Source organism: Eleutherodactylus coqui, chromosome 5 (genome assembly GCF_035609145.1).
Source record: "Eleutherodactylus coqui strain aEleCoq1 chromosome 5, aEleCoq1.hap1, whole genome shotgun sequence".
Taxonomy (NCBI): domain Eukaryota; kingdom Metazoa; phylum Chordata; class Amphibia; order Anura; family Eleutherodactylidae; genus Eleutherodactylus; species Eleutherodactylus coqui.
In genome coordinates, this window is record NC_089841.1 from 117,372,231 (window position 1) to 117,390,710 (window position 18,480).

The 18,480-nt window shown below is 43.3% G+C and overlaps 2 protein-coding genes across 3 annotated transcripts in view; one reads left to right on the plus strand and one right to left on the minus strand.

The window, feature by feature from the left end:
• The window catches only part of TMEM232 (transmembrane protein 232), a 180,128-nt gene extending 163,600 nt beyond the window's left edge, over nucleotides 1-16,528 (minus strand). Inside the window, exon 1 of one of the 2 annotated variants that reach the window (XM_066603049.1) lies at nucleotides 16,501-16,528. The gene's annotated coding sequence lies outside the window, so the exon portion shown is untranslated. The other variant, XM_066603048.1, reaches the window with a different exon arrangement.
• Nucleotides 16,529-16,705: 177 nt separating this feature from the next.
• SLC25A46 (solute carrier family 25 member 46) overlaps nucleotides 16,706-18,480 on the plus strand; it is a 31,490-nt gene continuing 29,715 nt past the window's right edge. Inside the window, exon 1 of the mRNA XM_066603050.1 lies at nucleotides 16,706-17,086. Within this exon, the coding sequence (XP_066459147.1) occupies nucleotides 16,819-17,086 (268 nt within the window). The 5' untranslated portion in view covers nucleotides 16,706-16,818. The remainder of the gene's footprint in view (nucleotides 17,087-18,480) is intronic.

Genomic DNA, 18,480 nt, shown 5'->3' on the forward strand with positions numbered 1-18,480 from the left:
CCGATATACGCTAAAAGCGCCTGGCCAGCAAATATAGCGTTGAGCGCTTTTACGCCGGACTGGAAAGATAGTCCTGGGACTATCTTTCCAGCCGGAATACGTCGGACGCTGCATGGGCTCCTATCGAAGCCAATGACAGCGGCCAAGAAGGGAGCACACTAGCTCCTGCCCCATCCCGCCTCTTCCCCTTGCAGAAAGGGGCAGCGTATATCGGCCAGGCGTGAAAACCCAGCCGATATATGTCCATGTGAATAAGCCCTCATGCAGATGCATTGCTATAGGGCAGAATTTTGCCATTGTTTTTTAATTTTTTTTAACAGCATCAATCAAAGAGCATAAATGACACAATACATCTTTTCTGCATGTTAGTACGATTACAGCGATACGAAAAACATCATTTTTTTAGGTTTTTCTACTTTTGCACAATAAAAACCCTTTTCTTTTGGAAAGTATAATTATTTTTGCATTGTTGCATTTAAAGCCGCATAACTTTTTTATTTTTCCATGTTCAGAGCTCTGAGGGCTTGTTTTTTGCATCATGAGCTGTACTTTTTATTTTTACCATTTTCGGTTACATATGGATTTTTTGATCTCGTTTATTGCGCTTCATTGAAGGTAAAATGAATAAAATGAGCATTTTTCCTCCATTTTTTCTTAATTTTTTTGCTGCACAGGATAATTAGTGTGCTCAAATTATAGCAAAGGTCGTCACAGACACGATGATACCACACGTCAGGTTTTTTCTTAAATTTTTTTCATATAAATAGGGGAAAATGAGCAAAAAAGGGCTTTTTATTTTTTTTAATGTTTTTTTCTTTTCACACTATTTCTTTTGTTTTTTTACACTGTTCTTCAGGGACCTGATCCATAGCAGCTATGATTGCTATGGTAAGGCATTGCAGGACTTCTGTACTGCAATGCCTTATCACTGGTTATAGCGATCATAGGCAATGGCAAAGCAGGATGCCTGTATCTGACGTCCTGTTGCCATGGCAGCCCGGCAGCCCTCCCCTATTACATCGGGAAGGGTGGGGGGTGCGATAATGTCACAGAGGGAGTGTACTCCCTCTGTCAATGCTTTACATACTGCGATCTACATAGATCACAGCATGTAAGGTGTTAACAGCGGGAGTCGCTGTCCCGATACACCCCCGCTGTTGCAGCGGGAGGCCGGCTATTAGTAACAGCCAGCTGCTGCGGGTTCTCTTCAGATCCCACGAGATCCACATGACGTAAGGTTACATCATGTTGCCTTAAGTACCACCCTGCTGATAGGGGTCAATCAATATTTTTAATAACCTAACCTAAGAAAGATAAGGAAACAGTGTAATAAATGTGACATTAGTTATTTGGTTATATAATGTTATGTATTATGGAAATGAAAAATATGTAAAACATTCCGGAAGTTGCTAGTAGAATTTGGATATAGAATCATATGTAAAAAGGTATATTCAAGAGTCTATTTGAATATTGATTTTAGAATACTAAATGTATGATTAATTAGATTTTATTCAGCTATCTTACTGAATCCCAACTTTGTACTGACTCCCAAGTAGGTGGCTGAACCAGTTGTATGTGTAAACTAGAAACAATGTCCCCTCTTTTGATGTGCAAATGGTTGATGGACCTTTAAGATTACATTAAGTAGGTACTCAGACAACCAGGAGTCAACCTTTATTATCACATGAAACTGTTTTATTTGGCGCCCAACACGTGGGGCAGAAGCTAACTCCTTACCTGCAGCCGATACCTGACAACACTACCTGCCGACCAGCCGGACCAGAGGCCACGGGACCCCAGATCTACAAAACACCGGTATACGGTAAGCCCTTGACTTGCCACTCAAGCTCTAGGCTCTCCTGACTTCAAGTCTCGTGTCGACAGGGGGTGAGTTGCTGCATGTTATATAGGACGCTTCTGCCTGTTATTTACGGTGTTCTTAGTAACCGTGCTAGACGGAAGAACCTTTGTGTGTATATTGCCATGTTGCCTGTAGTAATTGTTGAAATCTGTACGTTGATAGTCTGTGTCGTGTTAGCCATAATTTGCTTTTACTGAGTCTGTTATAATATCACCAGAAGTTCCCTTAGAAGAGAGGTCTGGTCTCCCCTAAACACCCCCCCCCCCCTTAAGGAGTCCGTAAAACTATTCCAGGACCAGGGACCAGGGGTCCTTAGTTTACTTCGTGATATCAGGTCCTGTTTTACTTAGTGATGAATAGTGGGAAATAAAAATAAATAGTTATCCTGCCAGTTTCGGACTTGGCAGAAGGGACCGCCAGATTTATCTGAGGAAAGCCGTATGCATCCTCAATGCTGTGTAACAGTGGTAAATCAAGAGGTAAGTCCATAAGAGAAAGGGAAGGGGGAGACGTATGCAGACAAACGTATAAAATATATATACAGATAGGACTTAGAAAAGCGGGAACCTTTAAAACCACTATTGTTTGTCTTGTAAGTCTTGTTGTTATGTAAACTAATCTTTGTTGTACGTCTTAGGTCGCCTGCACACGAGCGTTCCGGATTCCACTCGCGGATTTTCACGCGCGTATGGTACCTAAATGTGCTTCCGGATAGGTGCGGATGAGTGAAAAATCACGCGCGGATATACGCGGATGTGTTGCGGAAAAAAACGCGCAGAAAAATCCGGAAGACACCCTTATTGTAAACCCAACCCCTAGAGAACTGCCCATTCCCTGGAAAACAGCTTAAAAACCAACACCCAGACTCCGTTCTGTCCCTCTTGCTTGTGTGAGCACTGTTAAATTATTCTGGCAACATGCTTTCACCCGGTGAGCAGATGTCTTTGTGGGCATGGTTGATCCATGTAACTTTTTTCGGACGTACTGCGGTAACGGAGGAGGAAGAGCCCCCCAGGAAAAAAAGGAGGTACTGGGTGCACCCTGGCTGGTGTCTGCTGGCTGCTCTCTGGTAGATGAGGGGACTGAAAGGACAGATCTGCAGTTGAAATGTGCCTGTGAAGCTCTGTGCTGTGTGCTGGGACGCCTCCTACCATGCCTACTTCCTGTAGTCATAGCAACCAGTGACTCCATCCGCAGCTGCACTCCGGATGTACTGCGTGAAAAAACGCACCCATTCACTTGTATTGGAGGCTTCACGCGCATGATCCGACCAAAATTAGAACAGGTCGCAGATTTTTTCACTCGCGTGAAAAAACGCGATACACATCCGTCCGTCTGGGGACAACTGCGGATCCTCATAGGAGTATATTGGCTGCGGTCTGGGGCGGATTATGTGCCTAAAATCACGCACTTGAAATTCTGCTCGTGTGCAGGCACCCTTAGTCTTCTTCATGTAAGTGTAAGTAGATATACTGTGTGGTTTTTATGTTGTCTGTGAAGTAATGTCCTGAGTGTAAAGAAGGTGTGAGCTATGGGGGGGGTTTGTATTGTCTCTGTAGTAGTGAATGGTGTGAGCAGACTGTGCAGGTTAATAGGGAACAAAGAATGTGTAGTATAACTTGTTAAAAGAAAGTAAAAAGGAAAGTTGATATAAGCAATTTTAGCTGAAGGTTATAGTAAGGAAAAAGCAAGTCAATGAGTTAAGGAAAGGTAGAAGGTTTAACAATGAATGGTGATAATAGTTGCTATCTGGAGTGGTGAATATAAGTATGTGGATGGAAATGGGCATAAGTTGTATTATGTTTGTCATTGGATAGCCTATTCTGAACAAAATATGTAAAAACCGCGGTACATAAGAGTTTTTATTTTATATATATATATATATATATATATATATATATATATATATATATATATATATATATATATACACTTTGTTCAATATGGGAAGTTCTATGTACAGTAAATACAATCCCAGTTTCTACTTTACATGAGATACTTATCAGTCTGTATATGAGTGAATGAAAACCCCAGTGAGTGTGAAATCGTGTATTAATGAAGGGCCCATATGAGAGTTAGATTGTGTTATATGGTGTGTATACTGTCCGGTGGCTAGAAATAAAATGAGGCAAGAAAGACCAAACGCTGAGCCAGGCCACAGGGGGTGGAGCTAGGTGATGTAAGGAGATGGGAGGGAAGAACAATAGGAAGAGGTCTTGCTCCACCCTCAACACAGACCAGCCTAGGAGAGAAGTATACGTCTTGTAATTACTAATAATTAATGCTGTTTAAAGTCTGAATGTTTTAGTTGCTTATTAATATCTTAGCTATTGTTCTGTTTCATAGAGATAAAATTCAGTGTCATAGAAAGGAAGACAGACGCTGATGAAATAAGAAACTTGTAATGAATTATGTGAATTATACGGTCTTAAAAATAGAGAACATAGGGATTTTAAGATATATTTTTGCTTTTTGTGTAAATGTCAGTTCTGTGATTGGTTGGACGTCTATATCACTGCTAAATGCTGTTAGTACTGCACTGTCTCTGAGAGAATGTTCTGTAGGAGAGACATGCAGACGACCAGCATCGAAGGGGTGGAGCTAGATAATGTAAAAGTAGGTAATGTTTCATCCTTCTTTTGTCTACAAAGGGAGGGGGTGAGGAGCTTGGGCAGTTAGGAAAAGTTTTTTTTTCCTTCTCAAATTTGATGAGACATTGCAGGCAGGATCAGATTAATGATGAATTTGCTTAAAGAATATCATATTTTAATGTGGATAGATGTTTGTGGATTATTCAGCCTTGTTGTAATTCATGTCTCTGTTATTTGTATTGATATCTTACAAGCCTTATCTGCATCCATCAAATTTTCACCGGATGGATCGATACGGGTTGAGACCTCAAGTTACAGTTCAGAGGAGGTTTGTAAACTAACTGCTCTCTTGGTAGATCCGGCTCATGTATTTGTCTTGATAGCTACTGCAGAAACTCAGCTTTCCGCAGGTCCTGACAAATAGTAAGTCACCTCCAAGACGAACTCCAATTCCTGAGTCATTATTTAGCCCAAGGAACTGGACATCTGACATAATTGATCCAGGTATTGCAGGTCAGCAATTTCTAAATTTTTAATTTTTTTTCTTTTTGCAACAAGGTTCTGATCTATCTTAAATAGAATACCAGCCTGATTGTCTAGCAGTAATTGGTGCAAGGGGTTTCAGGAATGCCGATTCAGCTGGCAGAAACTGAACCGCTAGAGGTAATGTTTAAAGGGTCACGATGGCTCATGCGCTTCCTTGTGCTGGAAAGTCCTGAAAGCATATTGGGAACCGAAGTGATGGGATCCTTGGGATCTTGTATCGAATTTCACCCGTCCGGTGAGGCTCGTATACAGCCCAGGTCTGAAAGTCACCCGACCTTCGGTCGGATGGCAGCAGACCTAGCGACACCTCTACCTGTCTTCACTCTTACGCACGCAGAAAAACAAGTTCTTAGTGTCGTTCCTTTGAGCCTTTGGGCTACCAGTCAGACGGACCTCAACAGACTGTCTGTATTTGTTTGTATTTAATTTCAGAGGAAAGCAGTACTGTTGGATAGTGCTGCCACAAGGGGCACAGAATAGCCCAAAACCAGTTCACCAGATTCGTGAAACTGGTATCAGACACCTGGCCAATTCCCGAGGGCACCGCCCTCTTGTAATATGTTGATGATTTGTTTTTTATTTTCTTTTATGTACTGCTGACACAAATAGTTACCTCAATGCATCACTAAGCCTTTTGTGTTTCCTCCATCAGAGTAGAATGGCTGCAAAGCCAGCAAAGAGAAACTTCTTAGATCACACCATGGTGATCTACACCCCACATGACATACATGGTATCCTGACACAGGTAAGCCGTAGACATCTGTCCCTTGCTAGACAGATCAAAATGGAACTTGCATTACACTCTTCATCCAATGTCTCATTTCAACGTTGCACCACTTTGAATCCGGCCACCTTATTACCATTAGGTGACACTGATTCAAATGGGGGAGTAAGTACAAAGAACCAGCTTTGCTTTTTGCAAATTCTCTGACTGATGATGAGGAGGCCTTTGACGCAGAACACCAGCATGATTGTGCAGCGCTCATGGAGCAGGAGACAGCTGGGTTCGCACATGTCACTGACAAACCCCTCCTAAACCCCCACCTTGAAATGTTTGTGGATGGATCTAGATACCTGAATGACGAAGGAAGGTTTGTAACAGGTTTTGAAGTAGTCACACTGAATGAGATACTTGTACAAAAACCACTGCCGCCATACATGTCAGCGCAGGAACTGAGGCCTGTACGATTGAAAAAGCTACCACTGCTAACATCTACACTGATTCCAGGTACGCCTTTGGTACTGCACACGATTATGGACCCATCTGGCGGTCCAGGAGCTTTCTCACGGCACAAGGCAAGCCCATTAAGCTATCATGTTGCCAGAACAGGTGGCCATAATAAAGGTTAAAGCACACACGCAGGGGCAGTCACCAGAGAGCAAGGGGATAGGGCAGCCAAGGCTGCAGCTCTCCTAGGACAGGACGCAAGACCCCTTGTGCTGTAAGGTGGATCTTGGTCCCACCACTCTTGTTGATTTGGGATTTGGCGTCCTACGGGACGTAGATGATGTACCAGCGGCTGCCTACCCCCACCTCGCCGTCCTAGCTCACGGGAAAGTGCATGCCTCTCGGAATGCCATGGTTTCTGTTGTGGACAAGGTATGGTATGCTCCAGGGTTCGACAGGTTGGCGAAGGCATATGTGAAGGCATGTGAAGTGCTCACCCAGACCACTGTATCCTATTCAGAGATTACAAATCGATTACATCCAGCTTCCCAAATCAGGCAGGTATGAGTACGTCCTTGTGTGCGTGGACCTGCTCAAAGCCACCACACAATGTACAGTGACTAAACTTGTGTCAGAACTTGTATGTAGATTTGGGCTACTAGAGACAATTGAGAGTGACAGAGGTACACAATTTACAGGTTAAGTGATGCGAGAGGTGATGTCAGCCTGGGAGTGGAACAAGCGTTTCACACTCCCGCAGAGTTTAGACAAAGTTGAAAGAACTGAAATGATATGCTTAAGTTAAAAGAAGTGTTGTATGGCTCTATGCCAAGATTAGGCCTGTACCATCCACAGGCCCTGCAGCAGGGGTGTGATAAGATTATTGAATATGTACAAGAACTATGTCGTAAACTGAAAATAACACCCGATCTAGTGTTTTCTCCAATTCCAGACCCTCCCAATCTAGAGGGGACTCATTTCTTGCAGCCTGGAGACCGGGTGGTTGCAAAAAGACACATAAGAAAGGCCTTGGACCCAAGGTTTGACAAACCATACCAAGTTCTGTTGTCAACACCTACTTCTGTAAAAGTGGATACATGCCTCCCACTGCAAGAAAGTTCCCGAGCCAGAGGGAAAGTGATGGGTGGGATCCCGGCGTTGTTTGGGTGGGGGAGGTACTGGACATTTTGACTTTTGCATTTTGTCTTATTGGACTGTCTTCTTATTGGGAAACACCACTACGAACGATCCACATGGAGAAGCGATGGACTGGATGGGCAAATATTTCCCACACGCGTATGCCCAACCTCAGGAGTGGAGAGGACATTTTGCGGACTTGTCTATTATCTGTCCCCACTCCTGTAGAGACTCTTTGAGACACATACTCAAAAGTACACAATGATAGTGATGTAGTAGATGACAATGTTGTTCAGGAAAACACCTTCCTTAATATATTTGAATATTGTCCCCATTGCGATACCATTGAATATACACATTGGACGAATATAATTCGGTTTTAGGTGAGAAATGTTGTGTTGGCTGAAGTAAATGCCAACAAATTAAGGCAACAGAAGTAACAGCTACTAAAGATTCTCAAATACTCTGCAATCGTCCGACTAGTATAATCTTATATATTGCAATAAAAGTAATAATTTCATGCATAGCTAAATGTAATGAATGTCGATTTTCTACACCCATTTCAGTGTCTAATATGACGATGATAAATTGATGTTGATAAATCTAAGATTACTGTATTGTAAACTTGATTGACTTGCAATATCTGATATTATGTCATTTGTTTAAATATCTTGATGGACATAGAGTGCACCATTCCTACCTGGGGATCAGGCACCTAAGGGTGACAGAACCAGGAGATAATGGTGGCTCTGATGTCCAAATGGGGGATTGATAGGGGTCAATCAATATTTTTAATAACCTAACCTAAGAAAGATAAGGAAACAGTGTAATAAATGTGACATTAGTTATTTGGTTATATAATGTTATGTATTATGGAAATGAAAAATATGTAAAACATTCTGGAAGTTGCTAGTAGAATTTGGATATAGAATCATATGTAAAAAGGTATATTCAAGAGTCTATTTGAATATTGATTTTAGAATGCTAAATGTATGATTAATTAGATTTTATTCAGCTATCTTACTGAATCCCAACTTTGTACTGACTCCCAAGTAGGTGGCTGAACCAGTTGTATGTGTAAACTAGAAACAATGTCCCCTCTTTTGATGTGCAAATTGTTGATGGACCTTTAAGATTACATTAAGTAGGTACTCAGACAACCAGGAGTCAACCTTTATTATCACATGAAACTGTTTTATGTCTACTTCAAACAGCTTTGTTGATACTTTTGTTTAGAAGGCTTTTGATTTACAGCCATGTTGTAATCTGTTGGAATGAGGGTTTGGTCAGCAAAAGTACTTAATTTGGACACAGGCAACATTCGCATTTCGGTCTGCGTTCCAGACCCCCCACACTGCCACGACGTAACCTTACGTCGTGAGGCAGGAAGGAGTTAAAGGGAACCTGTCAGGTCCCCGCTGCACCATAAACTAAGGGTCCATTTAGACGTGCTGATTTCTCATTTGAACTCTGACATTGTTCACTCAGGCAGCCTATTTGTACAGGCAGATACATTCTTGGCTCGTTCGAACAACAAATCGTTCAATCGTTCACATTCAAACTACTAACGACCCCTCATCTGTCAATTTGTGTGTGTGTGTGACGTGTGAGTTACATGCAGAGCCTGACAACACCTGTGATGTCAGTTACCAGCTCTTAGCTCCGCCCCCTGATCACATGATGGTGACGTCATCACAGGTCCTTTATCCTTCTTCTGCACTGAATGGGGAATTATTGGCAGACTGCATTCCCACAAACCCCTGCGACCTCAGTTGCTGTGGATACAGCACAACTCAGTCTGCCAGTTTGTACCTGGTTGTGAGACTGCTGGACACCTGTGTGGAGACCCCAATAAATGACACCTCACAAATGTCCACATACATAGCTGGCAGTACATATTGACCAACAACATTGAAGCATAGTCCTTCACCGCTATCTTCACATCTCCGGAACGTGATATCATGTCATCTCAAGTGCTAATGCTGTCAACATCAGTCCAACTTTCATTTAATCGTCAACCGTTGTCCAATGTTGAAACTAACCGTCGCTGTCATGCAAACATGTCCCCACAGAGGGTTTAACGCCACCGTGAAGCTCATGCAGCTTACATGATGTGCATGTAGCAGAGCTGTGTGTGTGTAACGTGCATGTCGCAGAGCTGTGTGTGTGTGTGTGATGCGCATGTAGCAGAGCTGTGTGGCACATTGCACCACCAGAAACACTGGTACTATAAATTCCTTATAATTACTAGTCACTGTATAAGTACGGCTAAACAATCAGTATTTAAACTGAACGATTAGTGAAAGAGCCAGCAATGATTTTCATGCCTGCATAAAATGAATGATAAATGAAAAACTAATGATTTATCATTCATTGTTTGATCACTGGCTGCGTTTACAGTGACCGATTATTGTTTATTTTCTCTCGTTTGAGCAATTTTCATGAACGAATCATTCTGTGTAAAAGGGCCTTTAGTTATGGTATCTTGAGGATAGGTCAATCAATAGTATTTTGCCTGGAAAACCCCTTTCATTTACCTGTTGCTGTGTCATTTTCTACCTAGTTGTTGTTGGGGCATTATGGTGAGTCAACTGACCACACTGCTGCAATCCAACCTTCTTGAGAGGAGTGTCAGACTGGGAGCTTCTCTTTAAATAGTTTGGCTCTTGCAGTATGGTGCTGGTGATAATGTAGCATGTCCATTTGAGTCCAGTACTCCTTGTATGCTTCTAGTTTCTTGCTTCTAGTCTAGTCAATACAGTTTGTTCCTGTGGTTGTTTCTATTACAGTCCTTGCTCTTAGGCTTCTCTCTGTTAAAACTCCACATTTTAAACGCAGCGTTTGAACACATTTTGAAATGGCATTTTCAAATGCGTTCAACAGCATTTGATGATGGTTTTTAACGCACCCCATTATTACAATGGGTGATGAGGCATGTTAAAAAACACTGAAATAGAGAAAAGCGCGGTAGAAAAGCGCGGCATTAGAAACTCCATGTTCGAACGCTAGTCTGAGTAGCCCCACTGATATCCATGGAGGCATTTTATAGCATTTAGCACAGTGTTTGAAAGGTCGCGCTAAATGCCTTAGCCTTGCAGTTTGTTTGCATCTGCCCCATCTACTCCTAGATCACCTTTGTTTTGTTGTCTATGAATCCTAAGTGCCCTCTCATTTGTTTCTCACGGTCAAGGTTTGAAATAGGGTTTGGCATCAGGGATATTTGAGGGTGATTTAGGGACAATGGTGTCCATCATCATTCACTTACAATTACCATTCTTTAACGGCATATTCAGACGACCGTATATCGGCCGCATATTCACGCCGGCCGATATACGGCATCCCTCTCTGCAGGGGAAGGAGGCTGGAAGAGCCGGAAGCAGTGCTCTGAGCTCCTGTCCCCTCGGCATTATTTGCAACGGGAGGGGGCCGGACAGAGGCGGAGCTAACTCACTGCACTTAGCTCCACCCCTGTCCCACCTCCTCTCATTGCAAATAGTGCAGAGGGGTGGAGAGGGGGCGGGAGGTCAGTGCACTGCTACCGGCTCTTCCAGCCTCCTCCCCCTGCAGAGAGGGACACCGTATATGGGTCGGCGTGAATACCCGGCCGATATACGTTCGTCTGAATAAGCCCTAATCCTGTTCCTGTCATCTATTGGCGAGTCCCAGGTCTTGCATTTGTGTTTATTTATCTTGATACATGCTTCATATATTTGATCTTACAACTGCCCAGTTGTTACACAATTCCAGCTCTACTGGGGGTATGTGAGAATTGGGAGATACTATTAATACCCAGGAAAGGCAACTGCTTTATGTCAAGTTCTGTTGTCTATCTTATATCCAGCTGGCGTTATTACACACTCAGAATATGTCCGTGCAGCATTATAAGTATAATTCAGGCATTGGAATTATTTATCTTGAATGTAAACTTTGGGTAACTTTGAATGAAAACTTAATTTAGCACTAAAATTGTACGATTAGCTCATTGTAGTAAACAATACAATGCTATTAAATATCTACATATTACTACAATGCTTCTCAAAGTCATGAAATGTGTAGGATTTTGTCTGGATAACTCAAACAGTGTCATATGGCCACATGCTTAGGTGCAGCACCGAGACAGCACCAAATGGCCATAAGGAGGTAACATGTATTTCACCCTCAGTAAAACCCTTACTTTTAACATGTACAGATAGATTGGTGGCACATATAGGGATTTCTCAGTGTTAATTTATGTCTCTCCTTGTGGGAGTAGTGGATATTTAGTTTGTTATTTTATATAATGGCCACTAGATGGCACTCAAATATAGCATTGTACTTTATAGGAACCAAAACTTTCAAAGGTAATGATTTTAATCGCTACAGGCGGAATTCTATTTCCAGGACATAAACAAATAATTATGCTGGCAATGAATGAATGGATTAATACGTATTACTTATTTCCACATACACTTAAATTAAAAGTGAGGCACGTAGCCGATATATGTTGTGATGTCATAGTATAGTAAGTGCAATACTGTTGAGATGGGGAAAGGTTTAATTATCAAATATCATACTAAATATTAGCATAGTAGAAGAAGTAGGATCAAACCACAATTGTCCTTATTTTCCAGAATAAATGTTTCCAGTATTTTATTGCATTATTGTTTTGGGGTTGCTATGCTGTAATCAAAGGGACATTCCTTCCATTTAGCACAAGTACTATGTATTGGAGCACTAGCTCCTAAACTGACTTCTTCCAAGAGCTTTTCTATTTTGCTGCCATCTAGTGGGATGTTTTAGATTGTAAGGGTGAAAAAAGCAGTTCTATTTATATTAAATTTACATTCAGGATGAATTTGCACCAATCCTTCATAACAGTATTTTTGGGAATGCTGTGGTAACATTACATTGGTGTTTAATAAGTCCCATCCTCCAACACTGCATGGGGCGTCCCACATACAGTAATACAAGAATCTCATGAACAGGTTTAGGGCCAAACAACATTCCACTGCAGTCCCTCACGTTTATTTGTACAGCTAGGACTAAAATTTGTATTGCAAATATATAAAATTAATTTCTATTAGAATAAAACTCCTTTGCTGAGAAGACATTATTTTACCCCGGCTCATAGAGGCATTGAAGCATTTCAGACTATTCCTTATCAGAAAAAAATCTTATAGGCTTATGTAGAAAATATGTTCCTATTCAGTATTACTACCTCCCTTGTCAGTGCTGCTATTGAAAAGGATGCATTGTCCCTGCAGGCAGATTGTGCGGGCAGATTCTGATTCCACTGCGGGCTCCCACATGCGCAATCTGATCCGCCCGTGGACATGAGGCCTTAATCTTGCGACTCGATCGCAGCTACTCCTAATTGATGTGATTTTCGACTGCAGTGCAGCCGGTGTAATAGCGCATCACCTGTGAATGAGGCCTAAGGGTGCATTTACACTGCAAAGATGATTGCTCAAAAGATGGCTTTTGAGCGATCGTTTTGCATAGAGTACTACTTAGCACTAATGCCTATTAGTACCAAGTAGTAGCGCGTGAGCTGCTGGGAGTGTAATCAGGAAACAGACCACCCGCTGTTTCCTGATTACTTTCACTTTGATCTGCCTGTGAGGCTGACAACTGAGAACTGCTAATACAATGTAATCAGCTCTCCGCGGGCAGAGCACAGCATGCGGTCCTGCTTAATAGCTGTTCTGCCAAACGATGGTTTTCAAGCAGAACTGAAAACCGTCATTCGGCAGAAAACTGAAAGATGGGCACATTTAGACACAACGATTATCGCTTAAAAGACGGCTTTTGAGCGAATTTTGAGTGAAAATCATTGTGTCTAAATGGGCCTTTAGAAAGTGTTCTGTACCACCATTTATTTGCCCTTTCAATAGCTTTTCAATTAGCTTTGGTGTGTTAAGATAACAATTGATTTTCAATCACTTAAGATAAGTTGACTCGTCACAGGAAGTTATCACAGTTAAACTTTGCTACATCTGTACCAAACTAGTAACACTACAGGAAGGCTGACAAGGGGGACGGGCTACGCATATCGGCCCCGCTACTCCTCCTGCCTCAGAAGCCTCAAAATCCTTTTTAAGCCACCACATGCCATATGTAAATCCCCCTGGAGTGATCCAATGGGTGGTTCGCTGCTGATAGTGGTCCTGGGGCTTCTTCAGTAGCTGAACATCAACCCTTACCCCTGACTACATTTAAAAATCCAGGAGTTTGCATGATCTGATAAGTTCACTAATATGCACTTTATATTTAGTGATATTAGTGATTTTATCAGATTCTGCAGACTCCTGGATTTTTAAATGTGATCCTTCCATATTTTTATGCTTATTGTATTTAATAAACATTATGATTTTTGGAATTTGAAGCTTTTCTTTTTATTGGTTTGTGTATTGATTTGAGTATATTATCATATTATGAACTAAATTACCTTGGGTACTATTGGGTGTGCTGTCATACTTAAGGCATCAATCAGGATCCAAGGGGAGCGATTTACGATCACATACTGAACATGCTAACAGATGTCCTTTAATGATTAGCTCTTCATCATTTTTTTCTTGCTACATACACTTTCACTTGGAATGCCCATCATCGGATTTGAGAGTCCCTTGGCATTGCTTTAAGCCTATGGCAGATTCTCACTCCAGTAGAGACCCTGGCACCCCATTCATACGTTTTGTTGGGGTTCCAGCACATTGTCAAGTCAAAAATTGATGTAAACTGCCCATATAGGCTCTGTATGTATACTGTATGTAGCTCTGTGCAGAGTCTACACATTGTTATCTGCAGTACAGATGTGAAATCCTCCTGACTAATACTTGTGGTATGAGCAGATCTGCAGCACTGCTCTCGGGTGAGATCACCAACTGACACTTTCTTCTATGATGTAACCACTCTAAATGTCACTTTCACTACCTACTTCCTAGTAATCGTGTTACATAACCTGACTCTACAGAATTCTTTGACCTTTCATTTCCTAGCAGTTACGTTTAAGACCAATAACTGTTCCTGTCTGGGCAGATTTCTATCACTTGGAGACACTCCTTTTTGGTATAACTGACTTGACAATTCTAGGTCACAATCATACAATTTTTGAATGAAGGATTTCCATAATATGCTCTATTCCCACTGGCACCAGGTTTACACTGCACCAACAGAGTAGTGCAGCATTTTGTGCTGTTCTACCTGTATATTACTGCACAAGAAAAAACCCTGCTTATAGAGACTATTATAAGAGGAATATTACTGCTTAATATCCTATATTACATTGGATGGTACACAGCGTTTAAAAAAATACTGAAACGCCCCAAAATAGAACAGACATTGCTTTAAAATTGCAGCGTTAAAAAATACTGTGTTTTAAAGCTTGTCTGAGAAGCCACATTAAAATGAATGGCAGCATTGTACAGCGTTTAGCGCAGCGCTGAAAACTCAGTGTTAAACGCTGAAAAAAACCCTGTGTGAGGGCGGCTTTAGAGTTGAGGTGTGATTACATGAATGGTCTTGCTACACTCCCATGTATGCCAGTCTGCAGATTTATCGCCAATAGAACATGTATGGGACCATCTGGGACGTCAACTTCGACAGCCTACGAGTTTGCACGATCTAGAGGCTCAGTTACAGCAAATGTGAACAAATATGCAGCAGGATACCAATACGAAACCTGTATGGTATCCATACCATATCTCCCTACATATGCTATTGCATGCAATGAAGCACTTACTAGGTTTTGTGCTGTGCAAGGCAGTTGTATGGCCTCCAAGCTCAGCTGTGCAGGCTTTGTGCAGAGCGCCACATGTATGATCCCTAAATTATTTTCAGATGGAATTTAGGCCATCTGCTAACTGGTTTGCAGATCACAGAATAACCTGTATACTATGTGTACTTCTCAATTAAAGTGACCATCCAGTCCTGGAGAAAACATGGCCACACCAGCTCCTCCACCTGATGTACGCTGCTCATTAGTATGCACCATTACTGTAAGGCACTACACATTGCTTTGATTGGCCATATGAGCAGTGCTGGTCAGTTAGAGCAGCATGTAGTCTCTAAGGGTGCTGTTACGCAGGACAACCGGTTGGGCGCAGATGCCAGACAGGTCTCCAGTGATGATCACTCCTGTGCTTTTACATAGGAATGATGGGATCGTTCTGGCCCACCCGCCTCCATTCACAGTAAACAGTCCATCATTCATAGATGATGGACTGCCTGCTTACACGGGCCGATCGGTGTTCAGTTTTTATGTACTATGAATTTATCTTTTGTTGTTCAGTCATACATGCATTTAGACTGAATGATGATCATTCAACTTTTCACTGATTGCGGGAGTCTAAACAACTTCTTGGCCTGTGTAAAAGGGCCCTAAGGGCCGCTTCACATGAGCATATTTGTATATGCCATAAGCAGAGAATAAAACCTGTTGATTTCAATGGGTTCATTCTCATTGCTCTTTTCTGCACATGCAAAAAAAATGCAGCATGTTATAGTTTTGCGCTAAATGTCCCCCTAGTGGTCTATGGGATGTGCGCAAATGCGTACTCAATACACGTGCGAGCGCACAGTATGCTGCGTAATTCCATGAGAAAAAGAACACATCTGGAACTCATTAGGCTAGATAGCCTTTAAAATCACAGCAGGTGCCCATGTGAACTGCCCCCTTGAGCGTTAAAAGTACAGTAATATGCGCCAAAATGAATGCAAAAGCGCATCGTTTATGGCACAAATGCGTTAAGCATATGTAAGCGTTTTTGCACATACACTCGTGTGCAGGTGGCCTTGGGCTCCATTCACACAGGGCAGTGCGGTTACAATAAAAACTGCACCAAAAATAGCATTTGCAAAGCTGTGTCTGTTTTTTGCCACTGTTTTTTGCCACATTTTACTACAGACATAGTAACACACTAACGTCATATTACATCACTGCTTCATTGGTACTAGTCGTCTGACGTCATATTACATCACTGCTTCATTGGTACTAGTCGTCTGACGTCATATTACATCACTGCTTCATTGGTACTAGTCGTCTGATGTCATATTACATCACTGCTTCATTGGTACTAGTCGTGAGATCATCACACAGATTACATCACATATCACCTCAGATGAGAACAGATGCTGCAGACATGCACAGCGGATACGGCACATACAGAATGATCACACACCGTTCAGCTCCACGACACATAAAGCCAGCAGTTACTCACTCGCGCTGCATCCCTTCCCACATTCCTTTCCAGGGTTGCTAAGGACGCGGAACCAGCCTAACAACACCCGGCCCACCAATCAGAGGCCAGCGTTCTGTACACACCCCCACGTGCGAGCAGGACGGGCTACCTATCATAGCGCTATAGCCGCCCCGCGCTATTGGTGGAAGGCTGAACTACAAGTCCCGCCATGCCTCGCTTCCACGTGACGTCATCGTGCATCCGTCCTGCGTGCTTCCAGCAGAGCTACAGCGCACCTGTGTGGGTGACGTCACGCCGTACGGTGACCCCGGCCGTGTCAGTAGTATCAGCGGTATCATGCAGCCCCGTCGGCCCGAGGGCTTCGATGGCCTGGGATATAGGTCTGGCTGGGGGCGAGGAGAAGAGGCGCCTCCGCCCTACCAGCACAACTTCCCGACAAGGTCATTCAGCTCTTCCGGGGATCTGTCACAGCACTGGGTGACCACCCCACCGGACATCCCGGGCAGCCGCAACCTGCACTGGGGAGAAAAGACCCCTCAATATGGAGACGGGAGCCAGGCGCCCCCAGGCCTGGGCGAGGAGACCAGCGGCAGCAGTGGCGGGGGTGAGAGCTGGCGACAGGGGGCGCTGCAGTGATGGACGATCACATACAGTAGTCATGTGCATTTCATATGGAAGCAGCCTGCATGCACTGGTCTGTGTACCCTGCACGTGGGCGAGGGGTGCTGCCAGGGGGAGATAGGTCTGCAGTCAGTAAGAGTTCCCCGGCATGTCTGATGGTCAGTTTTGGCTCTGGGGTCCCCCCGCCCCATGCTTACAACATTTGCACTGCTCTCTCTTTCAGGCGTGAGACTAATTATTTTTATTTTTAATATTGCTGCAAATGTGTTAAAATAACAAAAGCAGATTTGCTCCCGTGTTCGCCCCCCTCCCCCCGGGGCTACGGCTCCCACGGTCCTCGCACTCCTTGTTTTTCGAATGGCGAGCACCTGATCCTACAGCCAATCAGAGGGCTCCAGCGCCCGCTGCAGCTCTCCTGGCGTCGTGGCCCCAGCATCTAAGTGGTGATGCTAGGAGAGCTGCTTGGCAGCCTCTGATTGGCTCCAGCTGTCAGGTGGTACCTGCTTGTAAACACAGAGCAGGAGGGCGGGGATGTGAAGCGCTGGACCGCTGAGACACGAACGGCCTTTGTTATTGTAACACATTAGCAGTGATATTAATAAAACCGCCCCACGCCCGGACAACGCCTGCAGGGGGCGTGACTGGTGATGGTGGCCGAGCCCTCGCTGGCCGTCTGCTGCCTATATATATATATATATAACTATAAGACATCTTTTGGGCTCGTTCACATGTGAGTATAAGTTTTGGTTCTTGAAAAATGCTGCAGGCACAACTGATGTCACTTATCTCACGCCGCTTCCTGGCAACGTGCGGAAAAGAAGACGCAGCCGTACCGCCCGTATTCACTGTGCCTTAGTATGCTTCCATCCACGTTCATCCGCTACTCACATCGGACGCCATGCGCAGTTTTCTTTGTATTTTATGTGCGTTTAAAAAAACAAACAAAAAAAAAACCACTTGAATATGTCAATTTATAGGAGTATTCTGGGCATAAACATTGTAAAAGGTAATGTAATCATCACAAGATCGGATTCCGCAGCAGATCCGACCCTGTGCCCGGCCGGTGACCCCTGCGTACCTCTCTGCATTGTTCGTAATCTGTATTGCGGATGTGCGGGCGGCGCCCATGCACTGTACTGATTGTGCCACACCATCGCGAGGTGATGATGGGTATTCCACAACCTTTCTGCAATGATCATTGGTGGAAGGGCCGCAGGTCGAATGGCTTCTGTTGACTTCAATGCAAGCTGGCCACGTGGAATCCGCGCTGAAATAGAACATGCTGCAATTTTCACTGAGCGATCAGAAAATCGCAATTGATATCCGCTCGTGGACAGGTAAAAACGATTTTCAATAGCATGTCTATGGGCAGTATTT